The sequence below is a fragment of the Periplaneta americana genome, chromosome 13, assembly GCF_040183065.1.
Source record: "Periplaneta americana isolate PAMFEO1 chromosome 13, P.americana_PAMFEO1_priV1, whole genome shotgun sequence".
Classification (NCBI taxonomy): Eukaryota; Metazoa; Arthropoda; class Insecta; order Blattodea; family Blattidae; genus Periplaneta; species Periplaneta americana.
In genome coordinates, this window is record NC_091129.1 from 49,194,943 (window position 1) to 49,218,009 (window position 23,067).

The window sequence follows — 23,067 nt, forward strand, 5'->3', positions numbered from 1 at the left end:
TATTATTACATTATATTATCCTGAACCACAATAAAATGAAAAGGAGTAACGAGGAATTGAACCTGAGACGTTGACATCTAAATTCCGACATTTGTCCGCTGAGCTACGAGGGCAAAAATGTGGAAACATTTTCGGAAAAATTGGCCCAATCACACTCCAAGATTTTTTGATGATTCGTAGGAGCTAGTCCAGGATGCGGGGGGCCAGGCTAATTGAGATTTCCCGATCTCTGATAGGGTCAAACATCCTGATAGAATTAATATTTAACCCTTGCCATGACTTTCGGTGAAGTCTGGAGGGCCCAATTAGTCAAATCCAGTCTCTTCATCTCCACGCTTGGGCCCCCTGGAATTTAATAAGATGCGAAAGAGATAGTGGTGTGCGGAAAGCAACGGGATGTTACCGCATTTAGGCCTATCCTTCCCAAGAAAAACTGCAAACATGAACAAAGGAAGCTTTTAATAGAAGAAGAAGGAACTTCTGCGGACCTCTGGAAAAAGAACTAAGGAAGAGACTAGTGAAGTGCTTTGTGTGGAGTGTGGCATTGTATGGGGAAGGAACATGGACATTACGACGAAATGAAGAGAAACGAATTGAAGCATTTGAAATGTGGATGTGGAGAAGAACGGTGCGTGTGAAATGGACAGATAGAATAAGAAATAAAATTGTGTTTGAAAAAGTGAGTGAAGAAAGAATGATGCTGAAACTGATTAGAAAGATAAAAAGTAATTGGTTGGGTCTCTGGTTGAAAAGAATAATAGACGACATTAGGATATGTGGATCATATGCGGAGACTAAAAGGAAGGCAGAAAATAGGAAAGATTGGAGATTGCTGGGTTTGCAATGAAAGACCTGCCCATGGACAGAACACTTATGTATGTATGTTCAGAATGCCTGGAATATCGTGTCTAAAAACAGTTGCTATTTGCAAAGACTAGTCAATTCCATGCCCACTCGACTGCAAGATGATCGAGATAAGAGGAAGATAGACTAAATATTGAATTGTGGCTTTTTGTTTTGTTTTTTGAACGCTTAATTGTTTGAATGTTTTAAGGCCGACCCCAGTAAATTTGTTTTGTTTATGCCACGAAAGATATTTTTATTGAGAATAAAATCTTTTTTCTTTCCATTTGCAGCCACAATATCATAATGATAAAGTCATGGCATAATATATTAATGAACCTGATGTTAATTACTAAAATAATCGTAAAAGAGAAAGGAGCCATTATGTATAGTTTGTCTCTCTCAAAAACTGAACAAAAAAGAACATAAAAAGCACATGGTTGTAGTCGAACGCAGGACCTCATGAATAAGAGGCCTGAACGCTACCATTATGCTATCGATAACACACAGAATACTTCAATTATAACTGTAGATATCAGGCAACGTGGTCCAACAACATGTAACATCGCCTGTCTCCGAATTGTAGCGAAGATACCCGAAGGGAAGTTTGTTTCAGGAGAGCGGCCACTTTTTCTTTTGACAGCTGTACAAGGTTTTTGAAGAAGCATGGAAACAATCTTCCCTCACTTTGGTCTCATATCGTAAATTTCGTGGTTTCTTTTGTTCAACTTTCAATATATTACATCTCCTACAGTTGGTATTACTCCAGATTTAAAGGTAGGTCCTTTTCTTTTATTGGGGATTAATTTAAACTTCATAATCTCAGATTCATCGTCAGATGGTAAAAAATGTTCAAAGCAAATAACTACATTAGATGTTGGTATGAAGTGTTTAATCTTGCAAAACTGCACTCAGGCCAAGTGCCGCTTTGGAGAGCGATCTCTGTTAGGAAATGAGTAGAAGAATTTTCTGTCTTTGCCTTTATATCCAGAAATGTTGGAACATCCATTAACTGCATATTGAGGCATTTTAACGACTGCACAGAATGAGAAAGAAACTCACTGTGCCTTACTGTTACAGCTACACAACTGCTTGGCAAAGTGACATACTATTTTTAAGAATCGCTCTCCTATGAAAACGGAGGTGAGCTGGAAGTAAAAACTATTGCATTGTTGCTTTGAAGGATGAGTGCATTCATTTAAAATATATATATATATATATATATATATATATATATATATATATATATATTTATTGTGTTGTGTTCCTTTTTAAGCTCAATGCTGTGTACACCCAAAAGTTTCCATTGTGGAGTTTGACTCAACTGTAAAGACAGCCAAGGTCTGTCTCATCTATAAGCATCTAACTGGGCTATAATATTAACATTACCAAAACAGACAAATTATCATTCGGTCACCATTTCATTCAGAATTCAATGTTCACACACACACAAAAAAAACTTGATCTGCTTCTGGAATGTATAAGGAACATACTTACTGGAGAACATATGTATAAGAAATGCTGCTACAATTTACCAGGTGTCAGGTTACATCGATATGCTGAAGAATGATAGTTTTATTTTCTGGTTCTCTTTTTTCTATCAAGTGTTTTTACATGTTGATATTCTATATAATCAGCTACAAATGTGAGATTTGATCTAGCTGTATTTAAACCCAATTTGAGTCCTTCGAGTGAGAAACGTTATCTTATGAAACCAAATGCTTGTGTGTGCCATAGCATATAGTAAGAACCTTATGGTGGAGGCAAGAGAGCTCTCTTGCTTTGGGTAGAAGTGAAGGAGGGAAGCTTCTAAGTCCACCTTCTTCTGCTGATGTGCAGTTAGGTTTCACGAAATACCAAGTGGCCTATAGATGAACTGTGCCAGATTCCAGTCGAATGTACAGGAAAAATGAAGAGATGACAAAAGCTCTGGAAGTTAAAGGAAGTCAAAGAAATTTGCGATGTGATCAAAATGCGAATTAAAAGAAAGATTCAAATTTACTGGACATCTTGTTGCAGCATCCTTTTTTATCCCTGAAAAGTCCTCAAACTCTATTGAAACTTTCTGCTGATTATTACTCATATCCGAGATTAATTATCTGGATTTGAAAAAGCTTAGACAAGAGTTTAGAAACATGCCAGGTAGTTTAAAGACAAGAGTTCAGAAACGTGCCAGGTTGTTTAAGTCTTTTGGATTTCATTTTGACTGAATAATCATTCAGAGACCTTCAGTCAATTTGTGAAACTGTTGACTATGCTAATTACAATTCCTATGATGACTCTGAAGCGTATAACATCATTTCTAAGAAACACCATGTCTCATGACAACCCTAGCAATGCTGCCTACAGAGTGAGACTTCATCCTGAATATCCTACACTTCAACCAGTGAGTAATCGAGAGATTTGCGAATGGCAACCAGAAAAGAGCAGATTTTCTAAGGAATGTGAATTTGTTAGGTTATATTCACTATTTTACCAATTAAATGACTTCATTGAGCAACGACCTATTAATTGACATTAGAATGTTACATGCATTTTTACAATTCTTTTTAGAACAAATAAGTTTCTCTTTGGTTCATATGCTGTTGTGCACCACCTGGTTCAGAAATGACTAACCACCACATGGTCATCCAATTTTCTTCTGACCAGAACTGAGGCGGGAACTGCCTCAGTCAATAAGGCAATGCCTATGGCTGGACAGGGAAGTGGGCAGTCGGGGTTAACTGATTTTGACCTGACTCTCAAATGACACAGTATTGTTTGAACTACAGTGCAAGGATCTACATGTGTACAGTCTGCTAAGAATAAATGGGAAATAATAGGCCTAATTATTCTATTCCACAATGGGTGTTTATGATTCATATGTCCATACAGAATCTGCTCATGTTGTCAGGAAATTATTTGAAGAGAAATTCCCAGGCAAGTTATGATATGATTAATAAATTAGTTAATACACTTTGCGAAACGGGAAGTGTTCAAGATAAGAAGCGAAGAACTGAAAGATAACATCTGCCAAGAGATCAATTCAATTTCTCAAAGAGAACTCAGAAAGGTAATGATGGGTGATTTCCTGAGCAGATTTCAGAAATGTGTGAAAAATGGAGGCACGCAGTTTCAGGATCTCCTTGCCTGACTTAGGTGAGTACATAACTTTTAAAGTTCATTAGAATTTATTAGGCAGTCACTCTAACACAGGCTTTGCCAAGCGGCCCGATATGAGTCTTGAGACTGCTCGCTTGTACTCTTGGAGTTCGGAGCCAGTTGGAGTCCATCACTTACTTGAGCGTAATGATGGATAGCAGAATGTCTGATTCTACCAATTTCAGACCACTTGCAAAACAGGCGAAAGTGTATAAAAGTTATTTTCAGTTTGTTTATAGAGGAGAATGGTAATCCATTACATCTTATATGCCTGAAGTCTTTTCAAGTATCAGGATTAATAATATTAGTCAACATTATGAAAGATATCATGAATCTACATATTTTTGGAAGTGAAAGATGTGATTTTCTTTAGAGATTAAAAAGAGCAATACAAACAACGATAATTTTGTTGTAGTGCAGTGTTTTATTATTATTATTATTATTATTATTATTATTATTATTATTAATACAGGCTTAATTATTTTTTCTTTTCAAGTTTATTTATACATGCTTTAACATCTTTGATCATTTCGCGTGTAGGAACTTCGAGTATATCAGTAGGCTGTTGTATAGTTTTATTTTAGATTTTGATTAACGTTTATATTGGTGATTGAGGCGGTGATGAATCATAGCATGTAAATTTACAATCTGGCATTTGTCTTTGTGACTGAAGGAAACCATGAAAAACCCCAGTAAGATTATAACTATAAGTATGAGTATATATGGGCCGTCTATTTGCTTATCAAATAGTAATATAGTGTTAATTACTATATAACATTTTTATTATTATTATTAGACAAAATTAATTGCAAAGGTTTAGGAATGTCTCTATATTCTAAAATTTTTTAGCTGGGAATACAGGGAAGTGTCTGTAGAATTTTGTCAGTCTAAGAAAATAAATTTGTTTTTTATGTTTTAAGAATGAGGATCTGGAAGAAATAGTTACGAAGTGAGTTATATGACATAGACTTTATATGTTCGATTTCATGTTCCATCTGTCATCTGAACACATTGAACCTGAAACTACCAGGTTTCCTGGCTAGTTGAACATATGGAAGGATTGTGCAAGAAACTTACGCTGTTTGAAGATAGTTTAATCAAAATTATTATTACACATTTACCATCATTTTAACAGCTGAAAGAATAAAAAGAAGATAAAGTAGATTTCACAGAATTCTTCGGCCTTAATGGGCTGACACATCTGGGATTATATAGGTACTCAAAGTTCGCAAGGAATGCCATCAAAGATTTCGTGATGTCTCTTTATATTGTAATATTTGCAACAATTCTGTGAGCGCTAAAATGCACTTGAAATTCCCAGGCCTTCAGATTTGAGTTGTGTGAATTTAATTTGTAGCAAAGAAAAGGAATGTTCAGAAGAATTTTGGAAGATGTTGTGAAAAGAACTTATCAATAACATTTTCAAGATGATCTATTCATTTGGAAGTAATTTACTTATGTTTGTGAATGTCTTTTTTCGCCTGGAAATTATTAAATAAAAAACTACAGATATAATCGTGACAATTTCACTTTGGAATCATGTATTAGGATTGAGAATTTACTTTGAAAAGCTTGTTCCATAAAAGAAGTATCAACCATCACAGTAACAAGAATATCATGCTAATTGCATTAAAGCATGGAGCTCTGCTTCTACCTCCATGCTCCGAAAGCTCTTCATGGTATATATATGGGATGCCTTTACTTGTACCTGTAGAAGTATATTTGACATATTATTATATCCTGATTATAAATACAATAATTGTCTGTGTATAAATCACACTTTTTTTCCCTCATAATTGGTCTTAAAATTAAGGTGCATCTTATATGAAAGTACAACCGTGCACATTCCACTTGTTTCCTTCTAAGGTCTTTATGAATGAATTTGTATGCTTGTGGAAGGTTAGTGAATTATTATTATTATTATTATTATTATTATTATTATTAATTGTCGTACAATTTTTTTTAAATTTAAGTTTCTCCAGGAAAACTGTTTTCATTTTTGCATTTTTGGGGTGATTTTTATATGAGGGAGCATCTGATACACCGATAAATATGGTATGTAATAATTATTGTAAGAAGTTCAAACAAAATATAGGCCTACCTGTTATATGAAGCTAGGATGTAAGCTTTGTACAAAAAAAGAAAAAAAAAAACGTATTTATTAATGTCTTTGTAATACGCATTCGTTTTGTGAATTTACCTGGCAATCTGCGCCTTCCAATTAAAATTTAATCCATGTCAGGTTCAGATTACTGTTTCTCAATTTAAATTGAAATTTATCAGTTGAGAATCCTGAATTTCGTTTTTTTTTAAATATATTATATTTTCTTTGAACTGAATTGGTTATTTTACATAATTATAGTGGGAGTGAACTTTTCAAGATAAAGGTATCTGTTAGACATGGTTGCACACAATTCATTTGATGGAAATTTACATACAATATCAATTCTATAGAATACAAACATTTCCATTTTTTACCTAATTATTTATGTTAACACTCTTATTTTGCTCTTATTTTTAGATTACTTTGGCTTTATTAATTTGGTTTACTAGTCCTTATTTTACTGGTTAATTTGTTTTGAGTTCCGTTTATTATTTTTTCTTTGTTGTTGTTGTGGATCGGAAAGAGAGGAGGCTGTTGCAATAATCTTCATATGAAACTTGTCAAAATCAGGATAGGAGAAGATGTGTGAAAAGGAAGTGGAATAGGAAGAGGAGTGTGACAAAGATACCCTTTATCACCTACTCTGATCAACATCTACGTGAAAGATTTAGTGAAGGACTGTTTTCACAACATGGGAGGGATAGTAGGTTGAAGAAGAATAAAGTGCATAAGGTTTGCTGCTGATATGACGTTCTTAGCAGAAGAGATGATATTAAGGAATATGTTACTGGAGCTAAATGACAGCTGTGAGTAGTATGGCATGGAGATAAATGCAAACAAAACGAAGTAAAATGAAGGTAAACGTGCTAATTCGAAATGAGGCAGTGGAACAAGTAGATAGCTTCAAATACTTGGGATGTACTAATAAGCAGTAACATGAGCTGCTGCCAGGAAGTCAAAAGGAGGATAACAATGGCAAAGGAAGCTTTTAATAGAAAAAGGAGTATCTGCGGACCTTTGGAAAGAGAACTAAGAAGAGATTTGTGAAGTGCTTTGTGTCGAGTGTGGCATTGTATGGGACAGAAACATAGACATTACGACAAAGTAAAGAGAAACGACTAAAATTATTTGAAATGTGAATGTGGAGAAGAATGGAGCATACGAAATTGACAGACAAAATAATAAATGAAACTGTGTTGGAAAGAGTAGATGAAGAAGGAATAATGCTCAAAATGATCTGGAAGAGAAAAAGGAATTTGCTGGATCACTGGCTAAGAAGAATTTTCCTTTACTGAAGGATGCACTAGAAGGAATGGTAAATTGGAGAAAAGTTCGTGGTAGAAGATTTCAGATGATAAACAACATAAAGATATATAGATTTTATGCTGAGACTAAGAGGAAGATGGAAAATAGAGAAGATTGGAAAATCGTGATTTTGCAGTGAATGCCATGAATGAACGAGTCAGTTTTATTATTTACTGTGTAAAATGCATTAATGAGCCATTTTCATGTCACTAACTTTTTTAACCTGCCAGTTATTATCCGTTGTGCACAGAGTGAAACAAATATATGGAGTACACTTCATGGGAATGCCCTATAAATATTTTTTATTTCAATAAGGAATGTTCTTTGCCTTGTATAACAATGAATAAGCTCTATGTTTGTTCAGTTATCCAGTGATTCTTTGGTTGGTAGTTAAAGTGAGTGCTGTGTGCGAGCAATCTTGATTTTTGAAGTTGTTGATGTCCTGTTGGTCTGGAAAGGAACACATTTTACTACAGATGTGATTCAAAATAATGCATGCATTTGTATCAAAATTATGTACTGGTATTGTTTGTGCCTGGGAAATAACTTCTTATATAAAAGATTACAGATGTGTCAAGAAATTAATGTAGAATAAGTTCACATAATGGATATTAAAAGCAGTAGTTGCAAAGCATTTGCTGCAGACATTCTGGAACAGATTGAACAACACAATGACTATCTTAAACAAGTTTGTTTCTCTGATCTTTCACAATTCTAGAAGTCAACAGACACAATGTTCGGATTTGGGGGTTGGAAAAGCAAGATGTTGGCAAAAACATGACATGAAATTAGATGTTCTCTGGGCAACAAACAAAGTACATTTTGAGGTGTATGCTTGAAAACTATGTAAGTTGAGGTATTATGTGCTGGAAACCGCATCCCTGTATCTTGCATAGCTTTTCGGTAATAAATATTTATAATCAGGGAAAGACTTTTTGTTCACTCTGTATTTCTTTTATTAGAATAGATTTGGATGAAAATCTCACTGTGTCAACTGTTTGAGTTTAGTTGATCACTGAATGTTTGAATGTATGTCATTTTATTACTAAAGTTTTAATTACCCTGGTATGTAATACACTGATTACTAACAAGAGAACCACACCAAGTTGGAGATCTTAATTTTTTTTTTTAAATTGGCTTAGAAGCTAGCAAGGAAAGTAATTTTTAAGTGCCATGTTCCTTTTATTAGTAGCAGTTTTGTGGAGGGGGGGGGGAAATCAGTTCAGATAAGTTCCTATACAAGATCGTGATATCGATGGCCCAGAACCAGACTGTTCCAAGTCCATTTTACTGTTTTTTTCTTTCAGGACAGCTATTTTAAGCTCCTGACATTCAAAGCTTCATGAAACAATTTGGAATAGCTTCATAGCAACCTTATGGAGAGGAATATTTACAATTTTGTTCGATTCATTTAGGCAGACAAGAACTGGAACACAATGAAACACAGATTTCTTTCTTGTAAAAAGTTGGACTTAGAACAGTCTGGTTCTCAGCCATCAATATATCTTTTCAACTTTAATGTGGTATATACTGTATATGAGTAATTGAAAGCAGAAGTGGTGGAAGTCATTTCTTTAACAGTCTGGTTATTGTGATAGGAAATATTTTTTATTTTATTATTTTTTAGTGAAATGGTCAATTTTAGTTGAACATATTAGTAAACAGTACAGAGGAGGTATAAATTGGTACCTTGCACTGTATTAACTTTTACTTTAACCCTCATTTACAATGATTTATTTATACCACTTCTGCTTTCAGTGACTTGTATGAAAGATTAAGAAAGTATGGTAACCCTATGGAAATGTCTCTCTCACGTATATCACATCCAAGATAATTACAATTTCTTACCTCTTCAAAAAAAAAAAAATTCATTATTTTTTTAGCAATTTGGATAGAATTAAATGCTTACTATTATTTTTGTTTTCTTCTGTTGAAATTTGTAAATTGAAAAGTCTTATTGCACTGTTTAGTTCTTATGTTATTGAAATAACAATAATGTAATGATAATTAATATTATTTTCATTATTTTAATTATTTGTTAATAATTACTACTACCAGCTATTAGCTAAGCTGCTAAGAAGGGAACTAGAAGCAGAGCTGTCCCTTTCCTGCCTTGCTTTTCCTCCTTCAGTGAGCTAGGCTTGTGTTTCGTACAGCTGTGTCCATATATGCGAGTTGTTTTCATTACTAAAGGAACATGAAGTTTTGTTTCCTTTTCAGACGGGGACAGTGTGGGAACTTCTGGTGGTGGTGACGATAGCAGCTCAATTGTATTGGATTCGGCTGTACGAACTGCCTCAGGCTTGTGTAGATTATCGTAATGTTGTTGTAGTTGTCTATAGCATAGGAATGTGGTGGCAGGTGAGTGCTTAATTACAGGACAGGTTTGGCGGATTTCTTCCATTTCTCAACAAATAAGAGTAACACATTGTGAACGAAAGTGCTTAAATTAGAAAGCATTGGCCTACTTTTCACTGTGATGTATTAAGCTTCCATTTTGAGTTCATTTTATGGTCAGAATCATTTCAGAATGAATAATCAGGTGTGAAATATCACAATAACTCCTCAAATATATCCTTCTCCTAATCTTTTTGTTACATTTACTGTAAGTAAACCACACCAAAATGTGTTTAGGAGACAAGGAAGTAGAGCTCCATGCTTTTTTTAATCTTGGCACTAGAATGAGGAGGTGTGGTCGGCACCACTCCTCTGACCACTTTTTACTCCTATGAAAGACTCGGTACTCAATTTGATATGAGACTGAGTGAACCTCAAGGCTGTTCTGGAAATTTTATCAACAAGAAAAATCTCTTCATCAGAATATTGTATTTATAATCTTCTCCTGCATTCCATATTATTCATAAAATGCATTTTCATTTACTGAAGAAATTGTGTTGTTTAGAGAATTTAGTTTTTGATATGTTTACATCAACACATATGCTAGACATGTCAATTGAAATTGTCAGTCTGTATCAAATAAGATTTTTGCTTGATAATTTTATTTATTGTAATATTTGGTTGCTACACTGTACTCTGATTAGATATGGAATTCATATTTCCTGGGCTTAATGTACTGACTTGAAGTCCCAGTCAGTAGTTTGAGTATTCAGAAAAAAAATTAAACTGACAGCTTCTGAATCAGTTCAGTTTCGTAATTGAAGTAAAGCACGGTATAAAGATGATTTACTACTCATTGTTACTGTGAATGTGACAGTAACTTTGTGGGATGATTGTAACACAACTTAGAATAGTGATCTAGAGTTTTTTTTTATATTAGAAGATAGAAGTATATGCAACTGTTATTAAAGTCACATTTGTAAATACGAACTGGAAAGAAAACCTTGACCACTGGTGGGAGGGATATGAGTATGAAGATGAGACTAGACTTGTGAAAGATGCTATATTTATTTTATGTAATACAAGAAATGGGCATTCAAAACACTTTTGTGGTTTTTTTAGAGATAAGGTTACTGTGAATGTGACAGTAACTTTGTGGGATGATTGTAACACAACTTAGAATAGTGATCTAGAGTTTTTTTTTATATTAGAAGATAGAAGTATATGCAACTGTTATTAAAGTCACATTTGTAAATACGAACTGGAAAGAAAACCTTGACCACTGGTGGGAGGGATATGAGTATGAAGATGAGACTAGACTTGTGAAAGATGCTATATTTATTTTATGTAATACAAGAAATGGGCATTCAAAACACTTTTGTGGTTTTTTTAGAGATAAGGAAGATGGCCTTTAATTGAACTCCAGTTTCATTTGATTAACTCAGTGTGTCTCAGAATTGTGCTTTGAAGATTGAATCTTTCTTCGTAAGTAGTGGAGAGTGGCCATTACAATTGTCGACTATGTGTGGCAGGGATTTCAACTAACGTGTTATTACTATAGGCCTACTCCTACAGATCTTTTGCTTATGGCGAGAACCAATAGCAGAGTTTTGCATCACAACCATACCATTATCTCCTATGAGAACCAAAGAGAGGTCAGTTCTCCATTTTGCATTACCATAACTCTACCAACATAGAGGCATGAAATTAGGGTTACTGTATCTTAAAACGCAAAAATAAGGACACCATAACAATCAAACCCTTTCAACTCTTAAATAACATATTACAGATACAAATTCACACAATGAGACAAAGTCATTCAATTTCAGACAAGTAGAATTAAGTCATATATTTAATGTGCTACATGTATTGATACCATATTTCTAAATTATTATAATCTGAATCTGAATATTGAAAACTGCAAGAATTAACTTCATTATTCAATCAAATTCCAGTCAGTCATGTTCCAATAGATGCAAACTTCATTTAAACAGCCCATGAATATTTCTCTGTTGATTTGATTTTATTTAAAATGTCAATAACGTTTGGCAAGTATGAATGAAATGCCATATAACTAGGATGACGAAAGTTTTACTGTATTTGCCTGAGTATAGGCCACATGCGTGTATAGGCTGCACCCAATTTGGAGGCAATACTTTTGGAGAAAAATAAATTTCTAAGAAGCAAGACAGAGTCAAGCATGCTGTATCTTGAAAATATGGTATGGCAACATTGTAAATTCCTGATCTCGCAGTAGCTGCATAGCGGTACTGCACATAACAAGAGAGATGGAGGGTTAGTTACTGTTCCTTGGCTGCATAACAGTACCTTGTGTAGTGAAGGGGCTGAATGGTTGAGCACTGCTCCTTGTTCATTACAGTGGGAGTTCAGTGTGTAAAATCATGGGTCGAGTGAGGACAAGCTGCTCATCGAAATTTAAGTTGCAAGTAGTGCGATGTGCACGAGAAAATAAAAATAGAGCAGGAGGGAGGAAGTTTGATATTGACAAAAAAAAAGTGCAACAATGGATGAAAGCAAAGAATGCACTTGAATTTTTGTGAATACACAGATGGATATGACTGTTTGAGGTACGTGTTTTTATACATAATGAGGTATTACTTGACCAAGGCCAGTGTAGTTCCTGCAACCCGAAGCCATGGCACTACTGCTTCTGCTCCTGCGTTCGTAATACCGCATTGCAATAGTTCACATTACGCTTGCGGCTTCACTCACCTCGGTCGAGTAATACCATATGTTAATGTATTTTATAAGAAATTTTTCTAGTTTAGAATGTTTCGAGTATAAGCTGTACTCACATTTTTTACTTAGCTTTTGGGTAAAAATGTGTGGCATATACATGGGCAAATACGGTATTTCACTATAGCTCGTCTGTTCATTGACTTCACAACAAGGTGATTCTCTCCTTAGACCACTGCATTTCTATTAAAGAAATGGCAAAATACTCTGCGAGCATGGCAAAGAACACATGATCCTCACCTGAAAGCTTGTGTGAAACAGTTACTTAGGTAAATTGAGCTAATAGAACCTTGTGTGAAACGTGTGTGAACTAACCAGTAAATCAGTAAGAATAAGGAAATGAAAGTGAAATGGCTTCTGTACCACAAAATACATATACTGTGTCAACTTACAAATGGCTTTTAGAGAACTCGGATGTTCATTGTCACTCTCACATAAGCCCGCCATCGGTCCCTATCCTGAGCAAGATTAATCCAGTTCCTTCCGTCATATCCCACCTCCCTCAAATCTATTTTAATATTTTCTTCCCATCTACATCTCGGCCTCTCCAAAGGTCTTTTTTTTCCCCTCAGGTCTCCCAACTAATGCTCTATACGCATTTCTGGATTCACCCATACGTGCTACATGCTCTGCCCACGTCAAACATCTGGATTTAATGTTCCTAATTATATTAGGTGAAAAATGTAATGCATGCAGTTCTGCATTGTGTAACTTTCTCCATTCACCTGTAACTTCATCCCTCTTAGCCCCAAATATTTTCCTAAGCGCCTTATTCTCAACTCCCTTAACCTCTGTTCCTCTCTCAAAATGAGAGTCCAAGTTTCATAACCATACAGAACAGTCGGTAATATAACTGTTTTATAAATTCTAACTCTCAGTTTTTTTGAAAGGCTGCTGAATGACAAAAGCTTCTCAACCGAATAATAACAGGCAATTCCCATATTTATTCTGTGCTTAATTTCCTCTTGAGTGTCATTTATATTATGTTACTGTTGCTCCAAGATATTTGAATTTTTCCATCTCTTCAAAGAATAAATTTGTAATTTTTATATTTCCATTTCACATTATGTTCTGGTGACGAAACATAATTATATATTTTGTCTTTATGGGCTTTACTTACAAACCTATGCCCTTATTTCAAGTAAAATTCCTGTGTTTTCCCTAATCATTTGTGGGTTTTCTCCTAACATATTCACATCATCCACATAAACAAGCAGCTGATGTAACCCATTCAATTCCTAACCCTCTCTGATATCCTCGACTTTCCTAATGGCATATTTTAGACCAGAGTTAAAAAGTGATAGTGCATCTCCTTGCTTTAGCTCTTAGTGAATTGAAAAAGTGTCAAACAGAAACTGGCCTATACAAACTCTGCTGTACGTTTCACTGACACACATTTTAATTAATCAAACTAGCTTCTTGGGAATACCAAATTCAATAAGAATATTATATAAAACTTCTCTTTTAACTGAGTCATATGCCTTTTTTAAATCTATAAATAACTGATGTACTGTGCCCTTATACTCCCATTTTTCTCCAATATTTGTCGAAAGAAACAGAAAATCTAATCAATAGTCTATATGTTATGCATAAAACCACATTGATGATCTCCAATAATTTCATCTACATAAGTAGTTAATCTTCTCAAAAGAATATTAGACAAAATTATGTATGATATCAATAAAAGTGATATTCCTTGGAAGTTACTACAGTTAATCTTTTCCCCCTTCTTAAAGATAGATACAATTAAGAACTCTTTCCAGTGTTCTGGTACAATTTCCTTTTCCCAAATAGAAAGTATAAGCTTATAAATTTCATTAGATATTTCGTTTCCACCCTCTTGTATCAATTCTGGTGGAATTTGATCAATATCTGGAGACTTGTACTTTTTCAGCTTTTCTATCGCAATTTCGATTTCAGAAAGTGTGGTTTCAGGTATAAATGACTCAGCAGTATGTATTTGATTATCGTTTCAATCATTTCTATTTGACCTGTGTACAATTTAGTAGTTGCCCAGAATGGTTTTTCCATCTGTTCAGGACGCATGAGAATCTGCAAGCAACAACTCATTATTCTCATCCTTGATCACGTTTACCCTTGCCTGAGATCCTTTCTTAAATTCCTTCATGCCCTCATATAAATTTCTAATCTTTTTTTTTTCTGCTATTTGTTTCTACCTCATTAAGTTTTTCCTTCAAGTAATCCCTCTTTTTACTAAGTGTACGACTTGCTTCCCATCTTTCATTGAAATAATTATCTCTCTTCACCTGGACTGGATTCTGTAAGATTTCAATTTTGCCTGCTTCCTTCTTTCTACTACCATAGAGCAATCTTCATCAAACCACAGTTTCTTTTTCTTAGTTTCATAATAACCTATGCTCTGCTCAGCTGCAATTTTGATATTATATACTGTGTCTGTACTTTATATTTTCAAAAATGTCAAGTGTCATTCTGAGCTCTGATGCGTAAATAAAACAAAGATACTAGATATGTTGTAAAGCTTAGCTTATGTTGTTTAAAAGTCAAGCGTATATAGAAATTGAATGCACAGGTCCAATTTCCGGACATTTTCATTGATTTTGAAAATTCCTTGCAGAAGATAATTTTCATTCATACATAGTTTTCTGCCCAAGAGTAAATCTTTCACTGCAAACCCGGCATTCTCCTCCAATCTTTACAAATAGTAACCAAAGATTCTGGTCTGTCATTTCTTCTTCCCAATCAATATTTTATAACTTTACTGTTGTTCCTCCTATTACTGCATTCCAGTCGCCCATTAGGATTCTTCTCCTTCTCAACTATCTCTTATACCTTGTTATAGTTTTCTCGTCTACTAATTCACATGTGGCATGTAAATTTGCACTATCACTAAGTCTATTTTCTTCTCTAGTAGACCTACCATTATCATCCGGTCATATACATAACACACTTATTTCACTTTATCTTTCACGCGTATTCTCAGTTATATACCAACACCATGACTTCCTTCGCATTTACCACTTGAATAAAACAACCTAAATTCATCACTCACCAACTCACCACTATTTTTCCACCTCACTTCTGATATCCCCAACACAACCGCTCTGTTTCTTTGTGATTTCTGTTTGGTTACAGACTGAGTGAAACCTACCTGCATTTTTAGGTGCCTTTCATTGGGGGTATAGTCGATCCAGTATCTCTCTGAGCCTCTAATAAGTTTTTTTGTAAAGAAGAAGGACTCGTTCTTCTATCTGGTTTTTCATGGGTTTCAATCCTGTGAGAGTCACCATTGCATACTTAGGTGTTGATTTGATTTCTCCTGTCAGTATCTGAAATGCTTGATTTTGGACTACATCAAGTGTGTTATCCATTGCTATTATGAGTGGTTCTCAGCAGTAATGATGCATGGTTCAATTTATGATTCCTGCCAAGGGTTTTAGGATCTTAAGACATTGGAGGATTGTGATGCAATTTTTTGTTTAAAGCTTCAAGGTTAGCTTGCTGTCAAAAATTATCCCAAGATAAATAAAAGAATCATTTAGAGAGATGGCAGTGTTACTGTATTTTAGGTTAGGAGTGATTCTTTGATGAACCAGGGAGAAGCATTAAAATTTAGTTTTTGAGAGGTTAATAGTCCTATTGTTTGCACCACATTAGGTTTCAAGTTTTTCTGGTTCCTTTTTTTAAGACTGTCTCGGTTCTGTTCGTGGCTCTATATTTCGGGGTTTCTGTCCAAAGAACTATGCCATCAGCATACATTAAGCATTTAATTCCGTTCACCAAGGTGAGATCTGCATTTAAGTCATTCACGTAGATGTTAAACAGCGTGCATCTGGATATGGCAGCTTGTTGTACACCTGTTTGTAAGACCTTGCACTTTGAGTATGCATTTCCATATTTACAGTACTATTCGCTGATGAAGAATGCAATCCATTTGAACATGTTGATGTAGCACCTATTTTAGATAATTTTAATCTGAGTTTTTACTTCCAGACGGAATCATATACACTGCTGAGGTTGACGAACATGAACTTCCTTATTATCTAAAGCATACATGGGCAGAATTTTCGGTTACGTGAGGCACTCGATTTGAAATAGATTGTTTACTAGGAGAGGAGACTGCAGAGTAGGATGGGAAATATAAACTGCTGTGACCTACGTCACCTATTGTAATCGCTAAGGTGGTCAGTGGCGAATTATTAGGAAAGCGCTTGGTTAACGTGAGAGACTCAAAAACTTTTATTCAATTTGGCAAATTAATTCGGCAGCTTTAATCATAAACCTCTTTCCTATTTCTCCATCACTGAATTGATTTAAATCACAGGCGAGAAATTGCGTAACTAGCCAATAATATTCCATCACGTTGTCTACATTTATTTTCTTGAATATTCTGGCGTTTATCAAGATTACTTAATAGATTTGCATGTTCTCGATCTAAAATAAGTTCAGAAAATCATATTTCGTTTTCTACGCACATTTGATATTTTTTTTATAAATTTCTTTTGGAAATAATACGTACAGACAATATTTAATTCCTCGCACCTTTTAATGCAGCGTGTTTAAGGTATAATGTCGTATTTAGTATACTATGCAAATGTTAAGATCATAAATTTTCTTCGGAATAGTACGAAAAATAACATTTAATTTGTCTTACCTTCTAATTCAGCATGTTCTTTATGACATAAGGAGTAATGTCGTTGTATATTCAATTTATAAATGCCTAATAGGATTTTCGAGCATAACATACATTGTACGTTCTCCCCTCCTAAACAGAAAAAAACTCTTCCTCCCATTTCTCATGAAATAATCATTTTCTAACGCGTACACACTGCTTTAATAATGCCATTATGCCACCACTGATGTTGCTTATTAAACTGATATAGAACCTGCCCACACTTAGGAGTTGCGTGAGGGAGGAATGGGGACTGTGAAGATGATGTCACTCAGAGCGATAAGCTCTGTGAAGGTCAGTGAGGCATTATTTCTCAAGTGAGGCACAATGTCCATCTCTGATCTAAAGCATCCTTGATAATGCTGGCTTAGTTTGGTGACCTGTTGACTTGTAGAACTATTTGTTCTGAACCCTGCATGTTGTTTTGCTATTATATCAAAGTTTTCAAGAAACCAGTTAAGCCTTTTGTTCACCATTCTCTCCATGGTGTTTGCCATTATACTAATTAGAGGTATAGGTCTTAAGTCTATAATTCTGCATGTGCGCTGCATCCTTGCCCTTCTCTAAATTAGGCTTTCCTCTATTGAGATGGAAGGGTACCTGTCTTCCAAATTGTGTTGAAGCATAGGAGAAATGACTTCCTAGCTTCATTACTCAGATGTTTGATAAATTCACTATGTATTCTGTCTCTTCCAGGGAATTTTTTGGTTTTTAAGTCCTTTATGGCAGATTACTTTTACCCTGTTTTTTGTTAGCATTTGTGAGAAACGTATGACATAGCATAGCCCCATGTAGGGGAGTGACCATTGAAGTCACAAAGGAATATTGTTTTGTTTGTGAAATTTAGAATGAAGAAATCAGATTTGTTGCTTGGAGGACAGTAGCTACAATGCATAGATTTTGTAATGGCAGTCATTTTTCTACACATCTACTTCAACAACTTCACTTTTGTTTGTATCATTGCCCATTTGCTTTATTTCTAAGAATGTAGAGGTGATACTGCACCTGACATAATTAGGAACATTAAATCCAGAAGTTTGAGGTGGGCAGGGCATGTAGAGCGTATGGGTGAATCCAGAAATGCATGTAGAGTGTTAGTTGGGAGGCTGGAGGGCAGAAAATCTTTGGGTAGGCCGAGACATAGATGGGAGGATAATATTTAAATGGATTTGAGGGAGGTGGTATATGATGATAAAGACTGTATTAATCTTGCACAGGATAGGGACCGATGGTGGGCTTATGTGAGGGTGCCAATGAATCTCCGGGTTTCTTAAAAGCCATAAGTAAGAGGTGATACTGTATAGCCATCAGCTCAGTGTTCCTGCTTGGAATGCTGCGACTGTCTACTAGCGGGACAAGGACAGAGCTATGTTGTTCATTATGGTGGCCCTTAGCCATATAGATGGATTTTTGGTTTTCGTAAAAATTTAGACACCCTTAGAATTGTTACACAGATTGAGAAAGTAATTCCCTGAAAAACTGGGAGGGACTGGGAAATAAGAAAACTCGCATCTAAACTAAATTTCCATATTCAACCACAAGTGAAATATTTATAATTCTTTTTGTGTTATCCTTCTCCATTAATGGTTTTATTATTCTTGAAAATCTTTAGATAACGTTGATTTCTTCACATCTGCCAATATTCGACACAATTTGCAGGATGAACTATATTTTTCTCCTTTCGTTGTCAAAATATTATTGTAGTCTGTCATCAGTTACACTTCCCATTCTGCTGAATCACTAACAACTTTAAGATATTTTGCAGTATGTAATCCTATTTGAAAATGCTCGTTACTTTCTTATTCTGATGGATGTGTTTCCAAGAAGGCACCATTTATTGAAAACCTTTAAAAAATATTCTTGAATCTTGGCAAATAAAGTTTTCATCAGGGGAAAGAGGAAACTGATACCAGAAAAGAAACATTTTGATGCAGTAAATTACTTTAGTCATTCACCTTGCTAGATGAAAGAATCTTGGAATTCTAAATGATATTCCTCGTGGAGGAATTTCTCCAAGGAAAATTACCATAAGTGCCAGCACATCTTGATATCCTTGTGAGGAAATTATTTTTTAAGATTTTTGGGAGCAAAGTGAAGCAGTTCGTCACTGTTCGGCAGCTTTTCTTTGAGGTATTTACCTCCAACACCTGGAATAAAATCCACTTTATTTATTTTAAATCAATTTTCCTGTAATTTCTTGAAAATTGGAATAATTGTCCCAGAAAACTTGGCAACTGTAGAGCCGAACACACCCTTCAAAACAGTCTCATAGATATGATGCCTACATGGTAAATAAAGAATATATCTCCCTGATTTCTATTCAAGTAATACACAAGCTCTTTGAAAATGAACTAATTTTGGCGTATTCTAGCACTTTTAATCCCTTGTGAAGCAAAGTATTATCTGCTACACTTAAGTCACTAGGTTGAAGGGCATTGCTTGGACCAGGTTCTCCAACTGGAATCGAACCATCTTCTGTGAATGGAGAAGGCTCAATGTGTGTTATTCCTTTTGCAAATATAAATTGGTGTGTCAGAAATATTTACTGTTTATTCAGTTATTTTGAACAGTTTGTGAGTAAATTAAGTGTAAGATCGTGTTAATGTGCTATAAAATTAATTATGATAGTAATCACTTTATCGTCGTTGCTCCTACAATAACTCCTATGTGACATATTTATCGATTTTCAGGTTTTTGCTCTATTAAATAACATAAATAGTGATACAGCAAATAATAAAATCTCTTATATGTAATTATATTTCTTTGTTTCGAAAATGTAAGAATTCAGTCTCCCATATATAGTTGTCATAGGATGAATAAATGTGTTTTTTCTTCCTACTGAAAAATTTTATATTTTGCACATAGGAGTTATTGCACGAATAAGGACGATATTCAATGTGAAGTGTAGTGTACCTTCACTGTTTTTGTTGTTTAATTACATTAGTTACACTATGAAAGTAATTAATTAAATATCACCACCATTAATAATAAAATAGTATGAATTAAAGCTGACACTGAATTAACAATTCTAAATTTAAGAAACTGCAGTAAAATTATATTGCATTGAACCTGAGCCACTGGGATTGCCTGGATTCTTCCTGTTGCTGATGTAGGATACGTTTTATTTCTTTTTCCATCAATACGCGATCTTTCTCTATCATTGAGCCTTGTCTACTTTTTTTTCTTTTGGCTCAGAAGAAATTGGCAGTCTTCTTCAATGTTGATCATCAGAAGGTCAACATCACATGTACAAAATCGAACAGATGATCTAGTTTTTCCAGAAATATCTGCTCTTGTATTACTTGAAGTTGAAATCTGCGTTTACAACTCTTTTCCAATACTTTTCACTCTTTATACCTACAATAACTACAGTTTTTCAATATGATGTTGAAATCTTCTTGTAGGAATTTGTGCTTTCTTCCAAAATACTTCCACTTTTTCCATAAGCAGATGTGCACTAGGAAATAAATTCAGTTTTACTTTACACATATTGTAGAACAACACTTTTAAAACCTGGCCAGTAGAAGGCAATTATGTACCCATTATTTGTCTGTCATCGTGTTGTAAGAGGAACAATGAATCAAACTTTCTTATTCCTATTTTCTATTACTTTTCACTGACAATAATTATTAAATTGCATCAGTTTTCATTACCATCTTAGAAGTACAACAGTGCAACTACGCAATACCAAATACAAATTTGTCACAATCGGCACTTGGTGGAGGGAGTGGGGGTGATTCTCATTTGGAGCAATGTGACATACATTACCTCCATCTACTTTTACTAATCTAAGTATACTTTTTCTGGTCGACTAAACAGGATATTTGTACTGTTGTTTTTAGAATCCGAATAATTCAGTAGTTACCATCCAACCACATACCCATCACAAACGAACCTAAGTCGTAAACTTAACCCTATAATAAAACTCCCTATTCGGCAAAGTTGTTCCTCTGTTAATATTCAGAAAAGATGCGCCACTTTGTTGGATCGACTTCAAACTTCGCACGATTTTTATTTTTACCTTATGTAATAACTTCAAGGAGTCCCTGAAGAAAATCCGGAAGTTCAAAATTAAGGGCCACCCTATTGCTCATGTTACTACCTAATGTTAAAAACGTTGTTCACCTTTTACTCATGGTGAAAGTAGAGTTACCAGGTCCGACATGAGGAAAGATGTAGTCTGATCGTCACTGTATAAAGAATTAGCACTATCATCGGTACTCTCACTGTAACTATCAGTGCCGAAACTGTCTCCAGAAATTATAATGCTACCGATAGCATGATGCAATCTGCCATCCGAGTAAAAGTTCTCCAGTTTTTTCACGTGATTATTTCGTTGTTGACGATATTGCACATTTTGTGATATTAGTCAACGTCTGTAATGACAGGTCACCTGTAACATTATTTCCTCACACTGAGCACTTGAGGCAAATTCAGTTCAATTACACTAAGTTCACACATGTAAGGGGATAGATATGTCGCATCTGTGACTACAGTTCTAGCACGCTGATCTTCCATTTGGGTGGTTCAGATTTGATCCCCAGTCAGGTCTGAGTGGAATTTGTTGTGGAGAAAACAGACGTTGCAGGGGATTTTTTCTCGGGGCACTCCCGTTTTTCTCTTTCATTCTACCAACACTCTCAACTTCCCCCTCATTTCATCTTTCGTCTGTAATAGTAAAAATAGACTGAGAGATAGTATGGTTTCTGACACTGATTTAGTTCTATGGGGCTTGCGACTTCGGGTTCAGGGTTCGGCTCTTAAGTAGATGATGGGACCTACCTGCAGGGCCCATCTGTCAATGTCGGATTCATGAATGTCACCTTTGGGTTTAGACAATCATCGTATGTAGGGCGTACATCGGCCTAAACGGCCTAAGTGCAAGGATCCAGCCCTTGTGAAATCAATCAAGGAAATAGATTAGTGCAATGCTGTGTCTCCATATGAAGTAAGCATGGTATCTACATAGTTTATAAAACTACTGAGCTGGTTTGTAAAGATCTTTTGTACGCATGGATTAGTCCTAGTGTACATTTATTTTTCTGCAGCCATTTTATGATGATCTGTTTCACAGCATACCATGATGGAACCTTGTCAATTTGCATACTGTGATACCGGCATAGCCATATCAGAGCTTGGAAAGGGAGATTTGGTATTAGTTTTTCCTTAATCTACTTCTCGAAATTGACATGGTTCATTTGACCGTTGTAATCACCAGTAGGCTTATCTTCTTTATAGATCAACTCTGCATTTTGTATGAAACCATTGGTATTCCCTGCATGTACGGTTACTAATGTTTTTAACATTCATGTCCATATGAATGCCGATATCACGATCTTCTAGTCGATTTTTTATTTTTATTTTAGTTATTTAACGACGCTGTATCAACTACTAGGTTATTTAGCGTCGATGAGATTGGTGATAGCGAGATGACATTTGGCAAGATGAGGCCGAGGATTCGCCATAGATTACCTTGCATTCACATTACAGTTGGGGAAAACCTCGGAAAAAACCCAACCAGGTAATCAGCCCAAGCGGGGATCGAACCCTCGCCTGAACGCAACTTCAGACCGGCAGGCAAGCGCCTTAACCAACTGGTGGCTCTTCTAGTCGATATTTTCGAAGGTCAAATTACTGGCGATCCAACTTTTGTCCAAGTAAATCAGCTTACAACAGAATTCCTTATAGTGCCGAATTTGTAGTCTACTAAATATTTGTGTCGCCAATTCAAAATACCAGATCTCTCTAGTAACACTTTTTGTTGACTTCGACATGTATTCTATTTAAATTCCATCCTCTTCGTAAAAAATTTAGAGAGAAGACCTATCCCATGGAAACTGTATTTTCTGTCTAATAATGGGCAACAGTTTCGGCACGGTTGAAACCTTATCTTGTAAGTATATATCATGTATAGTCCTGCAAATGATGC

General features: G+C 35.1%; 1 protein-coding gene across 4 annotated transcripts in view; it reads left to right on the plus strand.

Annotated features, from left to right (window-relative positions):
- The window catches only part of Phb2 (prohibitin 2), a 181,031-nt gene that overhangs the window by 105,591 nt on the left and 52,373 nt on the right, over positions 1–23,067 (plus strand). Inside the window, exon 8 of one of the 4 annotated variants that reach the window (XM_069843130.1) lies at positions 9,614–9,754. The exons of 1 other annotated variant lie outside the window; for it this stretch is intronic. In XM_069843130.1, the coding sequence (XP_069699231.1) occupies positions 9,614–9,714 (101 nt within the window). In that variant the 3' untranslated portion in view covers positions 9,715–9,754. Of the gene's footprint in view, positions 1–9,613; positions 11,095–23,067 lie in introns of those variants that run through there. 2 more of the 4 variants (XM_069843132.1, XM_069843129.1) reach the window with 2 other exon arrangements.